At 37.6% G+C, this 20098-nt stretch overlaps 1 protein-coding gene across 6 annotated transcripts in view; it reads right to left on the bottom strand.

Moving 5' to 3' along the window:
* PLCB1 (phospholipase C beta 1) overlaps positions 1–20098 on the bottom strand; it is a 368401-nt gene that overhangs the window by 91508 nt on the left and 256795 nt on the right. For all 6 annotated transcript variants that reach the window (XM_052672119.1, XM_052672129.1, XM_052672147.1 and 3 more), the window contains exons 11-14: positions 14856–15013; positions 11126–11208; positions 4191–4275; positions 3542–3719 (exon numbers count right to left, since the gene is read on the bottom strand). In XM_052672119.1, coding sequence (XP_052528079.1) covers positions 3542–3719; positions 4191–4275; positions 11126–11208; positions 14856–15013 — 504 coding nt within the window. The remainder of the gene's footprint in view (positions 1–3541; positions 3720–4190; positions 4276–11125; positions 11209–14855; positions 15014–20098) is intronic.

Here is a 20098-nt window from a genome sequence, read left to right as displayed (position 1 = left end):
CTGCTGCAAAAGCTTGCTGTACAAGTATAAGACAAGAGCCAGCCTGTGGACAAGGGCAGAGAGAAGAATATCAGGAAATAAAAAGATCATACTCCTATCACACACAAAGACCAATGACTTTCAACAGCTCCAAGAACTACACAGCAAACTTCCCAGTGGAGTAACAGTACTAGTTTCAAGGATATTTTCACTACTAAGAGGGGCAGAGTTGTGAAGGCATAAGAGCACTCAGTGGACAATGCAACAAGCAGCCAAAGGAGGCTGAATCCCTACTGATGAATAGATGAGGTCGATGCTGTAATACTGAATAGAAGATGATCGGGAGAGGAGAGCTGGGAATGACAAGCCAAATCATCGTTACTAAGGGCAGGGAATCAAAGAACTAAAGAATATTTAATCCCACCACGACTCAGCAGTTTGACAGACAAAAGTGACAGATATTGAGAACTTAATAAAATGCAATATGTTGCTTGGAAAATTCAGGAGAATTTGCTAATTTACTTCGTCAGGGTCCTTTAAAAGAACAGTCAAAATGGATTGTAAGTGTGATATCTACTGATGCTGCTTGATAACTCCGTGAATTGGATTTACGGTATTCACGCAGCTACCAACACCTTGTGGAGGAAATCACCTCTCATTATTTGCAAAAGCTGTACATAAGCATTAACCATTTTTGAAAAGGAAAAGTAAACTTTACTCAGATGCCAGAACATTTTACTATATAGCAATGGGTCACTGCCTCAATGGCTTGCAGCAGCAGTGCATTTATCAAGCCATCGAAGTATTTATGAAAACTAAGTATTAAACTTCTTACTCAGTTTTCCAGTTAGTCACACAGAAACCAGGGAGATGATTCTATTTTCTCTCTGTCTTCCTGTGACTTCCTTACAGCAGCCACTACTTAGAGAAAAATTTGATTTTGTTACGGGGAGTTCACCAATTTGCTCCAAAATGTACATACTATTCAATTAACAAGTTTTGGTTTCCTGAAGCAAAGGCCTGCAACATACAGACACACATTCAGCAGAACTGACACTTTCTTTTGGCAATGTGATCTAACTATTTACACTTATTTGAAAATTGCACCTGTTTCCTTCTTTATGTAACCAGGATCTCAGACTCTTATTTACCAAAATGAGATTTACACAAGTGTTATCTCAGAAATTCCTTTTCTGCTTTGCCAGCATTGCTATATCTATGGGGCCAGCTTTAGGGATGTAAGCTTTTTCCACTTACAGATGTTACACCCTACTGAAGTTAGTTTTTACAACTGTCTTGAACAATTTGTGAACCATTCTGCAAAACTCCTGTTTTAGAGTTGTTTTTTTAATCATTGCTACCATATCATCATCACTGAGTTTTCATACAGTATGTTTTATAAACTTATCACAAAATTGACTTATTTGGTCTTAATTTAAACCTGAGCTCAAACAATGTAAGGCACAGATAAATCAGCTATTAACTGACATATGAATCTCTGTATTTTTTGCACTGCATGAAAATACTCATTTAAAATCTCGTGAAGGCCAGATCAGCACAACTTTCCCCTGTAATCATCAGTAATGTGGGGCAGAGTAGTGGAGGAATAAGAGTGCTCAGTGGACAACACAACAAGCAGCCAAAGGAGGCTGAATCCCAGCTGATAAGTAGAAGAAGTTGACACTATAATACTGAATAGAAGATGATCAAGAGAGAGATGCGAAGGTTAGGCTGGACAGGGCTGTGAGCAACACGATCTAGCTGCAGATGTCCCCATTCGCTGCTGGGGAGCTAGATGAGATGACTTTTAAATGTTCCTTCCAACTGAAAAGATTTTATGGTTCTCTAATCTACAGAAGTGCTCAGTGCTCATAGCTGTAGCTGAGATCTCCAGAAATCTCTGCACTCTGAATACTTCTCAATTTAGCATAGTCTTAAAAAGCAAATCCTGAATGTTCCTTGTCAGTTGCCTCTGAATTGTTCTTAAGCCTCTCAGACTCTGCTCTTCTTCGCTAAAATTAGATTAATACTATCTCACTCCCCACAGGTATTGTTAATATAAATTCACTGTTGTTTGTCAAGTGCTCATATGCAGCATGGATATCCCCACAGAAATACACTGCAAGGTGAAGATGCTAGATCTGGAATAGCGTATGAATGACAGAGAGTGAAAAAATATTGACTTATTGTCATTTTCCAAAAGAGGCACAGGAGAAACAATGGCTGTCAAGGATTACAAGTATACACTTGCCCATTCACAGATGAATCAAATGACCACATTAATTTTGCCATCTCGGTTCTTGCATTTTCTAGGTGTTCACCTTTGAAATCTATAGGGAACACCATTTGTTACATAAGTAATACAGACATAATATTCACAACTGATTTTTAAAATTACAAACTCTGCTATGGGACTTACTCCTCTGTCTTTCCCTAACCATCAACACCCAAGATTCACAGCCCGAGCCTTTTCCTGGGAGGCTCCTGAAGTACCCAGCTGTTACCTTCCATGCATATCGGATAGAGAAAAAACCAGAGCAAACCAGTTCCCCTCAGGTTTTGAGGAGAAAGAGGTTGGCATATGCTCGCTAATTTTTCTGCTGCTTCTGGTTTGTCTAGAGCGAACCATGAAAACAGAAGTAAATCATTCCTGACACCATGATGAATCTTCTGAAATTTAAGCTCTAATCCAAAGCATGACCTTTTTAAAGTTTCTTAACACAATGGCTGAAAACTCATTCTGTCTTTGCTTTTAATAGGATAAACAATGTTATCCACAAATACAACAGGATTGTTGTTTTGTTTTTAATTGAGCTTGAGGCAAACTGCCAGCATGAAGACTTTCAGCTCGATTAATCGGAATTTGAAAAAAGTTATAAACAAGAGGGTAAAAAAATTGATGGCAAATGACATGAAGTATATATTCTAGAAGAGCTTTCAATCCACATTTAAAGTATTCCACTATTAGGGCATAAACACTTTATTTATTTATTTATTTTGCTTTTAGCAATTTACAATTTCAGTCCTATGAAGAAGTAGAAACTGTGGTCCTGGGAACAGACACCAGGTTGGGAATTGGGATACACACATCTTATTGCTTGTCCTGCTGATGATCCGTTCCCATCACGTAGCATAAATCTTTTTTCCATGCACTTTTATTTTTCTGTTCTAGCTAAACTTTAGGCTTTTCAGAGCACATCTTACCATATTTTTTTGTATACTAATACTTACAGTGGTCCCCTGCATATACCCTAAGCATTATTAGTATATATGCAATGAATTATAGTTGGTATATGGAGTTAGTAGCTTGTTCTATTTCCTAAATAGCCCAGGTAAATGTTAGTGTACTTCACTGATTTTTAGGTCACACTATAAATGATCCCTCAGCCTTGAGACCTCTGAAGACTCCTAGAGTAATGAGACTTGGTGTTGCTTCCTGTTGAGCAAAACCTATCCTGGTGTACCTTTACCCTACTAGAGCAATGTTAATGGCTTGAAAATCACAGTTGTAATTAAGTATTTGTGTTTTAGTGAGAAGCATATTTGTAGATTCCATTCATACCTGCTCCTGGGGAGGAAGGCTCAAACATACTAGATGTATCACTGCAAGTGTTGGAAGCTTGCTCTGCGAGCTTCTTCTTGGCATTTCCATCTGCAGACTTATGTGATTTCTTTTTATTTTTCACCAGAATTTTGTACATTAAATCCATAGGGCTTGGAAGAGGAACCCCAGGTTCAAGCTTTCAGAAAAGAAAGAGAAATCTTTTACAACAAAACAAGAAACAAGCTTACAGCAATTTCTTAAGACCTACATGGTGCATAATTTTGTAACCTCTATGAACCCTGGTAAAATGCAACCACTTGAACAACAGGTAATCTTCATTAAGTGAAACAGGGCTACAGAAGGCATATAAGAGAAGAAAAATACCTTATGAAATGTCTATAGCAATAACTTCGGTAAGTTCAAATGTGAAAGCAAACATTATAAATCAGTGGCTATAAGAATCAATTGCAATTAGAGGATTACAAAGCAGTATATCAAAACAACTTTTGGATCAGAAATGATACGACTACGTCACCAACATCACAAATTGTTTAAAGCCCTCTTTTAGACTCTGTCTTGGAAGGCTGCATATAAAGAATGACATTGGACTGAACAAAGTAGAAATTCACAAGATATCTATGATCTTATAAATACCAAACCATATTACCGGGTATTTTTCCAATGGATCCATAAGCAATGCATCTCCAAATATTAATCTGCAGTACTCTGCCATTTTTGCCTGTTGTTTAGGGCTAAAGGGGAGAAAAGAAAGAAAGAAATGAGTCCTACTAATGCTACAGACTGAAAGCAGCAGTAATGGAATACCTAATATCCCTAAACAAGATATAATTTCCTGATTCAATCACTGTGAATTGTTCACAGAGACATAGATATATCATGCAATTATTCTGATTCTTTTGATAAAGCTCATCAAAAGGATGACACATGAAGTCACTAGGCACTTGAATAATGGTAAAACTGAACTTTGGAGTTGTATTTTACCCACGCACTTAGGAGAAAAAAAAATGAGGATATCAGTTATCACCTTTGGGGAAATAACTTGCATGAATTTGCCTCTTTCAGACAACATTTTATTCAAAGATTGCATATTTTCCTCCTTGTGTTACTTTACACACACGCCAGGCATTCTTCTCACACCCCTCCTTCCATTTGGATTTTTTTATTTCTCATCATACCTGACCTAAGGCATCAAAACCCTAACAGTTACACACAGAGCAGCCTCCTCTGCCAGCGTCCCAAACTTGTCATCTTACAAGGTCGTGCCCTTGAGTCTCCAGGGCACAACTGCAAGAAAAATAGGGAGAAGACGTTACTTGAGTTTCAAAAGCAGCAAAAATGCATCAGTTAAAGGTACTGATAGAGGAGCAGCTAGCTTCACTGCAGATTCCATCTCAGCAGCCCACATTCCCAACCTATTTGTTTCAGCCTATGTGAGATGAGTGCTTTGGGTGCTGTGCCTGTAGCATGACAGTCTCTCCTGCTCAAGCCCTACTCCCAGAAGCAGCTTTGCAATGCTCTCCCCCAGGTGGTGCTGGCCCACTCGCAGACCTCATGGGTGAGGTTAGCACCAGCAGCTTGTGCTGCTCCCACCTCCTGCTGCATCCTCACTGGCAGAAGTCATAGCATAGATGTAATTAGTCCTAATGTTAAGAGGCATTATGTCAATTTGGAGAATTGCTGTAGTAAGTGCTGGTGTAACTGCATTTTAAATTAAATACTGCATGCCTGTAATGCATACGTAGCTGGGACCAATATAAATACACCAGGTGGAACTGCCAATGATTATTTTTGCTTGTTTTTGGGTCAACAGTCAGATTCTTTATTTCCTTATTTTCAAATCAGATCTGGTGTTGAATTTTACCACGATAAATTACTTTAGTGGTTGTCTTGACGTCCTCTAGAAATAAACTCGATCTCAGCAAGTTTTACTCACAATCAATTTTCCCAAAGTGCAACACAATAATGAAATTGCTGCGTATCACAGTGATAGGAGTTCTGGGATTGAGGATAGGTTACATCACTTAGAAATATTACCCAAATCATCTTAACATACAGTGCAGTGCTAAAATCATTCTCTAATTTTAGACAACTGTGCATGTTTGTTATATACGTCTAACAAAGTCTGGAACATCTGAGCTTAGGTTTCTTCCAAAATTTTCATTTTTGATACTCTCTGGAGAAGTTTTGATTAAAGTTTGTTTAATACAACTTCCTCAACTATTATTAATTATGAACCACATACTATGGAAGATACACAAATGATATAAGCACGTATGTTACGTTACCATGGAGCTATTTTTCATGACAAAGTAGAACAGAATATGTATGAAAAAAGTAGTGTTCATTTTCTCTTACAAACTAGGAATACAGCAACTTCACTGTCTATTTTGCCATTAGCCACCAACTGAGCACTTGGCAATGGAGCTCTTCCTGAGTTCAGCAGGGCTAAACCAGAGCTGAGATAAAAGGTGGGTGGCATTTGAATCAGAAAATGTAATTTCCCCGAGATCAGCATGCTGGCTGTCCCTTGAAGCAGATACAGGGTGAACTGGTCATTAGCTCAGTCATTTACAAAACATACCGAGAGTAGGTTTTAAATTATTCCACCAAGCTATAGAAGTGCTGCACGCAATTTAAATCACTACAGTATTTCATTAATTTCTTTTACTTGCAGCCAATTCTGCAAAAACGCTAAGAGCCACTTTTAGTTGAGGATGGAAAATTAAGATGAAGACAGGCAAGGCAGTGAAACTAAGAACCCACAAAGGAGATGGTGACGGGAGGAATAGATCAGGCAGTGACAATGCTTTAGCTATTACTAACTGCCAGCTACCAAGAAAAATAAAGGCACCACATTCTGTTCCAGTAAGAAAGCAGACTGAGTATTTTGCTACAGCTATCGCCTACAAGGGGTCTATGGGGATTATTCCAATCATCCCCATAAGTATGTCCTGTGAATACACCCATGGACTTAGGACCCAGAAAGTCCAAGGAACATTTCCTTGAATCACAAGAGCACAGTAGTTAAAGTCTTACAAATTAGATGTGAGTTGTGACACCTGCATTTCTGAATGGCCACACTGACTCCAAAAAAGAACTTCTGATAAGAAATAGAAAAAGGATGCAAAACTCTTATCTAATAACTTTCATATAAAACAGCTAGAACAAATTCAGAACAAATTCTTCTGTCATTCCAGGTTTAATTATACATGGTTACATCATAGAGTAAATAGTGAGGACTTCCATTTTTGCAAAAGAGAAAAATTCTATGCAGCACTTTTTGGTTTAGCACATAAATTCCAATGTAATCATTTTGCAGAGGGGAAAAAAGGAAGAAAAGGAAAAATAAGAACTAACAGTTGTTAATAATATAGAAATACATAAAAAATAATAATATAAAAATAATAAATCACAAATATAAAGTCTTGCAATACTAGACAATGTCAAAGAACAAAAATCTTGACATAACAGAATTACTTTTTCTTGTCAGCTGGATCATATGAACTGTTATTTTTAAAAGCCCCCAAGAAAGAACTTGATACATTTAGGAGATAAGAATTATGTAGGAGTTCAGTATTTAAACAAGTGGTACCTTCTATGATACCCACAAATACATACTTCATTTTAAGTGAGAGAGAGAGATCATTAGCAATACTATTACTATTAAAGTGCTTTACAAGTTGGAGTATTTGTTTCCTTTTATTTTCTTTTCTTTTCAAAATTATGAACCAGAGCAACCAACTTTTCTATATCAATGTATTTCCTCATCTGTGTTGTTAACAACAGCAAGTCATCTAATTCCAGAGGGAAAAAAAACGCCCATATCTATTGTTATTGGAAATTCTCCTAGTGTTCATTTAACGTAATGAAAATTGATTGCCTCAAAACAACTCTATCTGCTGGATGATTTCCACTTGTGTGGATACGGATGGTTACCACATGGAATGTATACATATGCCCTTAGAATGTGGCAGGGCAAGGGAAGAGAAAGTGGTAACGTGACACCCGGAGATATGGAAGTACAGGGAATCTGAAGAAATGTTTTCATTAACTTTATTGCATTGCTTGTATTTTATTTGACTGTCTTGGTGCTATGCCATTTATGAAGGTCATTCACAGAGGCTCTCTGATACTACCACACAACTACTCCTAACGTTGTGTTATCGCTTCTGCAGAGGTCCTTATTCTGCATAAAGCAAACAAAGACACAGATCCTTCCCAAAAGAGTTTAAAATAATTTGAAGTGTTGGAAGAAAAAGTGATAATAATTCCATTAATATTTGAAGAAACAATTCCAGCAAGAAATCAGCTGTACGAATAACTGTAATTAAATTTAATCTTGGAAGAAATCTACGGATATTGCTCAAGGATCACTTAACCTTTTTGCTATGTCATCAGTGCATTTCTAATTATAGGTTGTCTGCTTTCAGATTTGCAGATACCTTATCTTCTTGTAAGCTCAGCTTTAAACATCAAGGTCTTCTTGAGGTCTTTTAAGAATTTTCAGGTCAGTTTTCTGTTTTTTGAGAGAAGCATGTCTTTTCTTCTTACCGTCTTTTTCAGTATCCATATTTAGATTTTAATAAAAATGATGGTATGCATAACATTGTATATAATCTAAATTCTACAACTTATTTATTTTTCTAAACTTTTCATTGTATAAAAATAAAAGAACGAATACACAGAGTAAAGGAAATCAAAGTTATTTACATGCTACGTGTTTGAGAGGAATCCTACAACAAAATCTGAAAGAAAGCAAAACTAGATGACTAACACTATGTGCTAACAAACAAACAATTTATTTCTTAGGTGAACAAAAAGTGTTAAAAATAATCCTGTAAACAGAAACCCGGGGAAGAAAAACTGCATTGTAAGTCCAGTGGTGATGAATCCTGTCATATGTATGCTGCTGATATATAACTCACTTAACTCTGATAACTGCAATGCCTAACAGCCATGCATAAAAATCACAGGGTAAACCATACTTCTGTTTAAACCAATGCCAACATTTCCATCCATTTGTAGGGGACCAGCATTTCACTTATGCACACTGACTGACTCTTGCAACTTGACAATCAGAAGAGAAAATTTGGTCACCCCAAAGTAGGAATTGATGTCATTAAGACTTGTTTTGACAGTTCTACAGAAACACTTAGCAGTGTTTGTTAATACTCACAAACTCAATTTTAAGATCTAGGAGAAAAACAACATTCCAAGTAAAGGAAAAGACAAAGGGAGCATTCCATGGAATTAGATGAAGGTTTCTTTGAGTGGCATGACTAATTGCAGATTTCAGTAGAAACCAGTAAAGAAATGAAGGGATAATTGTAGCAGTCAGTAAAATAACTAGAAATTATTTTCAGCCAAAGCAAAATTAGAACTCACACACACTAAGTTTGATGATTTACTGCAGCAAAAGATCACAAACAACAGTAGAAGCTCAAAAAGAGAAAATATTTTAAATTGATTTCTTAGACTTCCTTTGCTAAAAATGTATGTAATAGAAATAAATAAGAAAAAAAAAACAAAACAGAAAACATTGAGATAACATTCTTTTATGACTGGAGTTTTCTGAAGAGGAAGATACAGTGCTTTCTGTGGGGCAGAATTCTTAAGATTGAAGTAATGCAGCAGTAATTCTGGTATCTCTGATACGTTCACGCAGCGTCACCACACCTTTGACTCTGATGAAGTCTCATCATACAGCTTTGTGCACATACCTCACATCTGAGCCAAGTTTGTCTTATGCAATTATTTACTATATGTTCTTAACATACAACAAGCCACTCTGGAAGATTTAAGTCTTAATGACTTTAGAAGAAGAAAAACATAACTGTTCTGGTTAAGATAAATTAGAAGTACCTTCTCCAAATATATGTTTTAGTAGAAAGAGAAGAATGAATACAAAATGAAATGGATTTAAGAATGATGGTTGAGAACTTTTCTAAAGACAAGAAGCTGCATTTAGAAGTACTGTGAAAAGCACTGTGAATTAAAACCTACTGCAGTACGTGAGTATAAAAGCCTTGGAAGTGATACAACCAACCCAAAAAGAAGAGTGAGGGGACTGATTGGAGAAAGAAAATAGCACAGCACGTGAGTGCTCTTTTTGAGGAAGACAGAACCAACTGAGAAGGATTTAACAGTTAGGTAGATTTTTTAAATAACCACACTGTCTTATAAACCGCACAATGCAAGCATGTGTTTGTCAACAAAACATAGCTTAAGTTTATTCTGAAAGGTTATAGGATCATAGAATGGCTTGGGTTGGAAGGGATCTCAAGGATCAAGTTCCAACCACCTACCACAGCACCTCAACACCCTTTCAGAGAAAAATTTCCCCCACATATAATCTGCATCTTTCCTCCTTCAGCTTAAAAACATTCCCCCTTGTTCTATCACTATCTACCCATGTAAAAAAATGGATCGTATGGTATTATATGGTAAACATGTTGTGAAGGTAAGGGCATTGTATGGAAGCTCTGAGATTTAAAATTTTTCTACCTAAGCCATTTTTGATCAGCACTGTCACTCTGTTCTTAAACACATTCATTTATAGCTTCCTCTACCAGTTTCTTTTAAAAAGAACGTTCTTCCTAAAACAGTGGAAAAGCCAGCTAGCCCTCACCTTTTTCCTTTTTGAAGAAAAAAGTGCCAACACCTTTTCTAATTTGTATTAAATCCCTGAAGATTACTTTTTCTTTTAAATGAAAGAAATGTTTCTCAACCCAAATTGGCCCCAGAAGTGCTGAAAATGTTTTCAAAGTAGAAAACAAAAGGGAGCAAGGCAAGCGAAGCTAAGGCACATGATATGTGCCAATGTCATTTCATTTTTAACTGTGGTGTCTATACACAAAATCAAACAAAAGATCATGTGAAACATAAAAATGAAAACCAGATCTAAGTTAGTAATAACAACATAGGTAACAGGGACAAATTCATAAGTGTTCTCACTTTTTTTTTTTTGCTTCGCTTCTGCAGTAAAACATGCATCATTTGCAATTAAAACAAGCAAAGCTCCCTGAAGAGAAAACAGCTTATGCAAATAGATATTTTCTTTTTTTTTTTTTTTTTAGAAAGTGAAGAATTGCTAGCTTTACATGCTCCCTATTTTGCAATCCTAGCTAGGCTAGGCCTAGTCCCGGTAGAGAACTAGTTCTGGTAAAGGCCAATTCTGGCCTTTATTTCTAACATAAGAAACAGACCAAATACTGTGCATAGAATATGTTTGTAGTGCAGAACAGGGTCACAAGCAGGTGAAACATTGCTTCTTTTTCTTTGGTGAAGTACCACTTCATTTCAGTAGGGCATACTGAGCCTATAAAATTAACAAAATTTGACTCATAATTATTTAAGCTTTCTCTGTCCATCTAAAGAATCTAAATATTCTAATTCAGGAAGGTTTTTAAGAACATATCCAAATCATTCTGATAATTTTAGCTACTTAAATTGATGCAACCTTTTAGTTTGGATAAGAGCTGTTGATCACATCAGATAATAAACCTGCCTCAACTTCATTCACAATCCTGTGTTTAGTTACAAAAATATAACACCATACAGGGAAACAGGGTAATTACTTACGAATCCACATGATTTTCAAAGGAAAGGAGGATTGGAAAGGGCGACGTCTTAAATGCACACTCAGCAATAGCTTCTATTACTTCCTAAAGAATCAAAATACACACAGTTACAAACTCATGTCTCCATAGAAACAAGTATTTTGGTGTTTGAAAACAGATAAACCCAACAGAAATTGTATCCAAACTACCTAAAATCATACTCAGATCTTCTATCCTAAACATCCTCGAAAGCTATACATGAGCTTTCTGCAGCAACCAATTTTTTCTGCCTGAACTGTAACCACACCTCCAAAATGTCTGATGAATCTCCTGCATGATGCTTCTCCAGAGAAGACCTATGTCTGCCTAAATCAGAAGTTCAAATGTAAAACTTGGTCTTTGCACAGTGTTGTTCCATGCCTGAAGCTATAGTTTTCATGAATTTTGCATAATAATAATGACACTGACAAACTCATATCTTCTACAAAGTTATCTCATATCACACTCATATAATCAACACAAGCAGATACCCTTAAAATCCTTAGTGACTGACTTACAGTTTTAGTTCTCTGTGATTTCTAATGAGAGAAACCTCTCCAGAGCAAAAGAAAGGAGAAAGTGACTCAATTATAACAGCATAGTATTAATCACAAAGGGCTCAGAAATTTAAAGTTATGTAGAAGTGTCATTTTGCTTTTGCTAGAAAGTAACAACTGTAAATATAATACCTTAATCATTTGGTGATACTAACTTTAGTGAGGTACATGATACAGCGATGCACTCAGCATTAGAAATGATTCTCAATTTCCTATTGGAATATTGATCTTTTTTTCATGACAACTTATTGAGTACTGAAGGTTTTACTGTTCTCTCTGTCAACTTCTGGAGTTTGAAAGATCTCATAAGCCTGTTCCACCCCCAATCATAATAATGACTTAAAATTTTAAGATTTATTTATTTCAAACTAGCACTCCATGGCGATTCCTTTTATTCACTTTCCGTACTTGAAAATGCTAGATTCAAAAGTGTAAAAGAAATGCACTTCCTAACATGAAAGCAGACCTTCTGGACCATTCCTTCTGATTCTGGGCTGAAAGTAACGCATACACCATCTCAAAATCTGCTGATATAAGCTATGCTATGTCCACAATTTACAGCCTTTACGAGAGGCATGAACTGTCACAGCATGTCTTACAAGATGAGAAAGTAGCTTCTTCAGCACACTCCAACAGGTGATGAATGACTCCATTTAATAAACTGCAACCATCCAATATATGAATGCCTCACATATCACTAACAATTCACATGCTTCAACTAAGTCTTTAAAGAAAGCAGAAAGGCAAAGTATTTACTGAGGGAACAATAAGTGGTGCAGAAGGCTGCATGAAAGCAGGTAGGAAGCTGCTGTTTCGCAGCAGTGATTCTCCCATGGGCGAACAACATACAACAGAGTGACTCTTGCTGCACGCTCTTTCCAGCACCAGTAAATCACTAAATGCTGATGGCACCTTACATTGGTTGTAATGTGGGACTCTCAAGACCATCTCTGGCAGTTTTGCCATTGCAAGAGAACAGCAAGACTGAGAATAGGATTACAAATATTAAGTCATCTCATCTAAATGCTTTCTACCCACATCACTGGTGTTGGCTTGGTCTCCACCCACTTACATCCTACCCCCTTTGCTTACAGAGCATGACCCAGGGCTTAAGAAGACTGGAGACTGGGTATGAAAGAACTGCTGAGAGCAGTCCTGAGGGAGGCCTTTCAGGCTCTTATGCACTGCTTTAGCTGCAAATAAATCCATGAAGATCCATGAAGTCACTTTCAACTGCATTCTCAGCTGCAAAAAGGGGTACAATTCAGCACATACAAAGAAGAATAGCCTACAAGAGTAAAAACCAGGATGACATTGATGAAATTTGTGGATAAAAACCTCAGATACAGGGTCTGTGGCATAACAGTGATTCAGTCTCACAATGCCTTCAAATGTAAATGCAAATTCTCTATGGTCAGAAAAGAACAACATGGTAAGTGCCACGTTTTACTTCTGCTGCAGAATGACTCACCTGAAACAGGTCCCCAAGGTATTTACAAGTACACAGATTCCTGTTTATGGCATGAAAAATATTGGTTCCCTATAAGATCACATCCAGCAGCTTGCAGTCTGCTGCTGAGAAAAATCTTCTAAATGTCATGAAGCAAGGCAAAAAGCAAACAAACAGAAAAAAAAATCTACTAAAACCTCAGAACAAAAACTCCAGCAACATAGGAATGGGCAGCACATACTGCTTCTTTCTTTGTGCTTCAGAAAGTCTGTGTGAGGCAGTGAAAGGCGAGACAGTGAATGTCTGAGACACTGTGTGCTGCAGTCACGCCAAAAGCATGAACTGACAAATGATTTAATATTCGAGACCCAGTAATCACTCTGAATTGATTCATGTACTTCTGACACATTATTTCACTATCATTTTGCTCCTCTTAATCCAAGCAGCATACATTGAGTGTTGAAAAGAAAAACAGCAGTCAATACATTTTTACAATTTCTGTGTGGAGAAAAATATTTGCCCTGAACTGACACACAAAATAAACTTGATTTGGTTTAAAACCCACTCCACGCTTCTCCTGCAAAAACAATGCTTAGAGTTGAACTTCTAAGCTACCAGGATGGTCGCCAACAGGGCGATTCTCATTCCTACCAACCTTCCTTTTAAGAATCAGGTTAATTTTGTTTTAAATTCCAACTCACGGCCAAAGAAGTTGAGAGCTATCTACCCTAACTAAAGGACTTTCAGCAATCAAACTCTGCATATAAACATAAATGGTTTTCATCAGTTTCAGGAGAAAGTTAATATCGAAAGTGAAAGAAGGTTGTGTTTTACATTTTCCTGTGATTAATTCAATCAGTGGAGAGTTAGAGAAAACAAATTGACAAAAAATAAGGAATGTTCTGGTGTTGAGTGAAATTTGGTGTTTTGTCTGTGTGGTAGTACTGTTATTTTTTTCCTCAAGGAAGGAAATATAAGATAGAAGAAAAAACAACAGCAACTCATGCTTCAGATGTGGGAGACATGCTTCAAATTTGTAATTTGTAGAAAAACCACATCTATCACCTTGCAATATAACCAAATTCAGAAATCGACATTTTTCCACATCTTCTTGCACACCGGTAAGTCTAGAAATATATTTCCATAGCGAGTTAGTGTCTCGAACAAGAATTACTTCTTCACTCTTCAAAAATGGTTCTCGAGGTATCGTTACAACCTATGCTGACTACCAATATTAACACTATGGCAAAATATCTCTATCGCATTCCTCGAACACCTCAGATCAAAAACATCTTTGACAGTAGCAACCACGTAACAATTTAATGTTATTGCTAAGGTAGTGCTTTTACCTTTTATTACAGAAAAGGGAAATGGAAGATGAAATTCAGAAATACAGGTTTGAATGGCATTAATATCTCCTCACATTCTCCAAAGCTACTAATTTTTTTCCTCTTGTACTTCAGATCTGATCCCCAGTATCAGGGACAAGCGCAACCACCAAAAATCTCTTCCCCTACAAGGTTCACCTCTTCCAATGCTTCCACACATACTCTGAAATCTCCACTTAAAACACCTTTTTCCTTGTAAATTTTTCCTCCCTTCTACCTTTGCAGCAATATTGTAGCAAGGAACTTATCACGCTTTTTATGTGGAAAAAAAACCGCCCTAGCTGAAGCCAGCCACCCCAGCACGCTGTACTGCTGTACCTTGAAAGATATTTCAGTTGTCATAGTGAAGCCGTGCGTAATGACCGGCTCTTCTTCAGCTGTTCTCCCTTTCCAGCAGTCCAGCTCCACACAGCGGCAGCCTGACAGAAGCACTTGCCGATACATCTCCACTGAAGAGTTCCCAGCCAGCTGTCCAGCTGAGACAACATAACAAGGACATGAAAAAGGAGAGTCATTTTAGGCCCCGGGAATAAATACAAATAATCTAATGATAATTAGAGTTAACAGCATCTTTTACCCTCGGCTGACAGGAATAACACTCCAAGGCATACAAAATACATAATGATTTCATGGAAATGACTTAGGCAGAGTCAATGTCATGGTTTGCGTTCTGCCATAACTTAAACCGTTGTGAGTGAGGAAAAATAACTTTATCGAAGCCAATTCATAAACTTCTGTTAGACAGAATTAATATGAAATAACTTGTATCAGTTCTAAACCAAACAATGCGAAATCCAAAGAAAACTCAGGACAGCAATTCTCAAATACTATGCCATGTTCACTGCAAGATAAAAATCAACCTCCTGCACAATCACTAATGGTAGGTACCATTACCAGGTCTCAAATCTATATCTTAACACTGTAACCACTGCACTGAGTTGATCAGTAAAATTTCATGATGTGATACTATATTATGTAGGAAGAAGTTTAATTAGACTACTGACTTCCAACAGTGGCATAATATAAATCTAAAAATAAACAAGGAAAACTTAGTTCTTCCCAAACTTCAGAAGTATTAAACACTAAACAAACAAGTCCAGTTGTTGCGTTCAGGGAAGGATCTACAGCCACAGTGCTCTCTGCTGTTTCAATAGGTTGGGCTCCAGTTGGATGGATACAAATTTCTTCAAGCACAGAGAGAAAGATAACAGAAGACCAGCCTAGTGCTTGCTTTCTATGTTAAGAAAATGGATGCAGCTTCCTGCTTTCTAGCAGATGCGTCAAGAAGGTTTTCATGGATCCTTTGGAGGGAATTCACTTGCATTCTAAGGAGGCAGTGAGTTCATTTATGCTGAAGATTCTTCACTGATGGGAGTTACACAGAATGTTTTATGCAGACAAGCATATAATACAGTACAGATTAATCCTGGCTTTATAGTCTCTTTGGCTCTATGTTTAGGTTTTATGCTGAGAACTATATGTTTCAGTTGGCTTCACCAACAGTACTGTGTGTTTTCTCTGTGTTTTTATGTTCCACTATAAACAGTAACAAATCTCTTCTTGTTGGAAAGTTCCTGTTTATTCTGTGTGTCTGATGCGTGAATTGAAACAATTATAAACACTCAAAACATACTAACATTACTCCTATTGAAATCCTTAAAATTTCTCAGCACCTACTGGAACCAACAGGAAATACATGCTAATAACATAATTTGGCTAGTGTTGGAAGGTTCTGAAAATCTAAATGGAGTCAGCAAAGTGATGATGCGTCTCTTTCATTCTTCACTTTCTTGTGTGCCACTCCTTTGATTATCTCTACCCACACAATAACCCCCTTGGTGCTATCTCAGTACCTGTGGTAATCAGTGGCTCTTTGTCTTTACAGGGTACAAACAAGCAGTAGCACAGATCAGGGTACAACAGCACACATTTCCATGTATTCATATCTAAGCAACTGACATTAAATGGGTCCACTGAGCTCTGCTGCCTAAAAAAGCACATCCACTTAGAAATCTTGTTTTCATGTTCTCTTCCCTGGGTCTCAAAACATTTTTATTTGCATTTTGATTAACAAATTATTTTATGATTAACAAACTACTACATCTGCTGAGAGATGACCGGTCATTATTGCTAAGCATTTTGGTCTACAAGATCCATAACCTTCAAAAGTGCTTAAGTAAATCACCACATGCATCACTTGCCATGTAACAATTTTTGCACACTACCTCATTAATAAGCTGCAACCCCTTTGGAAGGATTCCTGCTAAGGACAAGAAGATGTTTAACCTCCAAAACATTCAATCTTAAGATACACTCCTAGTCCAAGCACAAAATGATAGCAAGGATTTCAATACTCTCAATAGCTTATTTTTCTAAATTTAGATTATTAGAGATGCTTGCTCAATTTTTTAATCTACATTATTTATAAACTTCTGTCGTGTCATTTGCATCTATTCCAAAGTGCGCTAACACAGACACTAAGGGGAATAGCTGCAGAATGATATTTTTAATATCCTGAGTACAGATCAAATTTGTAATACTGGAAATTGAAAATATTATGTATGCTCTTCTATAACACTTACAGAATCCACAATAGCGCCACAATATTTTGAACACCTCATTTATCAAGTAGAAACAGATTTTGCCAGATACATATATTACATATATAACATTATAACATATTATAACATGGGGCCAAATCATAATCGACACAAAAAAGGACACTAAGGCTAATAAGCCTATACTCATTCAAGCTGAGAACATGACCCATGTTTCCCCATACGCGCCAGTTCCATACTTCCACAGCTTGAAGTGACTTGTTTCTTAGCAAATGCATCTTCGTTGGATTTATTCACTGCTGTTTTTCTAAGTGCAAGACACTAGGAATGCATGAACTTAAAATTTAATTATGATCTTCAGATGTTTATCTTCCCCAAAATTGGTCCCAGTTATTTATTGTCCCTTTATTACTCTTGAAATGGAAGCTGCTCCTGCCACCTTAACCACCTACCACACCATTTTCTCCCAGCATGAAAAAGCAGCTGCACACTCCCGTTGCCCTAAATAAACATGATGCTAGATCTCATCTCTTCAGGGAAGTCCTGGAAAAGCAATCTCTGCTCTTGATCATACGTTGTAGCTTTCAACATGTAAACTCAGACCCCCGTACTACTGGGAGTTTGGCTTTTGACTCAAGCAGTAACAGAAGGTGCTGTTTTTCAGATTTTCCAGGCTCAGTACATTTATCTAAATTTATTCTCCTCTCAAGATATTTCACCACACACATGACTGTTGAATTAAAACCCATGCATGGCTATTCTGCTACTGTTAGCCTAAACAATGCTCTTGCCCTACACTGTTAATTTTAATGCTTTACACTGGACCAAAGTAGGATATGTGTCTAGCTTGGTCCAGCCAGCAGCAAGAATACATTTATCAGTAGCAATGCAGGTCCAGCAGAGCGGAAGATGTAACTCTTGCATACGGCAGGAGGGCTGGGGCTAGTTAGTCTGAGTCTGCATTTGTGTTTAGCTGTCAGTCATACTCAGGCAGCTGCACTGCTGCAGCCAGGCTACATGACAGAACTGGCACTGGGCATTATGGGCTCCCAGCAGTGGGACCTACTAGACCTTGAATCCTTGCAACCCTCCTGCACACCTAGCTGAGTCTCTCCAACTGCACTGAAGGCGAGACACCCACAGGGACCTACTAAAGGAGACTTTCCTCTGCTCTTTTCAACAGTTTTATCCTCCTTAAAGAGGGGGAAAATAACAGTTCTCTTATTTCACTATCCTGCCATTGGTTGGCCTTAAGACACACACACACACACAAAAAAAAAAAAAGATAAAAAACAGAGACGGTAAAAGGCACAGAAGATTTTGAAAACTCACAGAGTGATAGCAAATGAAATACTACTGGTAGGTAACAAAACACTTCAATGATCTTTATTTTTCTTCTTGAGAATCCAAAGTCGATCTCATCAAACAATTGGTTTTTTTTTAGTCTTTATGTTGACCTCTGTTGCTAATGGAAGCAAACTTCCTCTACGAATTTTTGTGCCAACTGCTGATCACGACTGTAATGATTAGTTTTGCCTTAAGGATACAATCTATTCAATTTTTTCTCTCCTTTTTGCATGGCTTCCACTCACTTTAAATCTAGAAATTCTCTTATTTGGAATATGGCTTCAGAATGAGAATTCGATCTGGCATGGGTGAAACTGGTACATGTACCCCGTAGGACAAGAAAAGGTAAACTGAGATTTAACAGGACAAGTACAAGCATCCAGCTGTCAAAACAGGAACAAGTATACAAAAATTTTTTACACAGCAGGACGTCCAAAGAACTTTTAATCAGAGGTCTGCTTGAGCAATCACTTTCTCACAAAAGCCAGTTGTCTCAGAGGAAGATGCAAGAGAGCTTCACACAGATAGGAATCACCAACTTACAGAAGATGCCCAAGATCTGCAGTGTTTGCTGAAATTTGTATAAATCTGTACACTGACAGTTCATTTAATCTTAATCCTTGATAATCTGACTCCAGATGGTGACACATCATATGCAAAACCATCAGTTTGTCCATTTAAGGTATAAAAACCAATCTTCCTTATGATAATGTCTAATCATTCAAAACTTCAGTAGCTTTTCCTGCCCCATCTTTGAACTAGGAATGGATCAGCAGGATCCAGCCCTCCTCCTCACCTGAACTCTTTTGCAGCCCACCCTGCCTCTCAGGAGAGAGAAAGTCCTCTGCACAGGTGTGCAGGAATTTATTTTCAGAGTGGGGCACCAAACTGGAGCCTCAGCAAACTCCTAAGACCTTCAACAAATATCATCTTTCCTCTGTGAGGCAACAGCTTACTCACCACTAATTTCTTTTTTAGTTAAAGTTAACTGCTAAGTTAATTTAAGGGCTGAAGTAAAACACTGTAGCTGTGGAAGCTGCTTCCACAGAACAGGCCACAGGAAGCAGATGGAGGTCTGCAGCTTCCCTCCTTTGAGGCAAAGTCATCGTGTTCAAATCAACCTCATCTCTAAAACTCAGCTCTTTCGCTCAGTGTTGCACAAGCTTTCATAATATTCCAAAGGGGAATAATGAAACAACCCCTTGAGTTCTCCTACCCTCTATTTCACAGGGAAGGACTTGGTAGGGCTGGCAGACACCACAGACCTTGATCTTCTCAGCTGACCACCTGAGCTCAGATCAGCGTGAGGGGCATGAAGCAGCCAGTCAAAAATTGCTCTTAGAACAAGCTCATGCTCAGATTGAGTACTGCCCATAATTTCTTCCTTTCCATATGCTGCTGTCAACTTGGAAACTGCAGAGATAGTGTTCTGGAGACTTTTAAAGTGAAGAAGGCTTTAGGGAAAGGCTGACCGCAGATGATAGACAGCAGTTGTGACTGAGAAATCACTAAGAACAGAAAAGCTGGAGGATGCTACAGGAGCGACCATAGAATCAATAAAGGAGAAGAGAACATGTTTCTCACAAGACCCTTTACAGAAATATCTGAAAGTACCAGACTGTAAGCAGGGAAGCAGATGTCTAGTGGTTGGCAACC

Source organism: Tympanuchus pallidicinctus, unplaced genomic scaffold, assembly GCF_026119805.1.
Source record: "Tympanuchus pallidicinctus isolate F22 unplaced genomic scaffold, pur_lepc_1.0 scaffold1, whole genome shotgun sequence".
NCBI classification, from domain to species: Eukaryota; Metazoa; Chordata; class Aves; order Galliformes; family Phasianidae; genus Tympanuchus; species Tympanuchus pallidicinctus.
The sequence above is the reverse complement of the archived record's forward strand: the minus strand, read 5'-3'. Positions and strand labels throughout refer to the sequence as shown.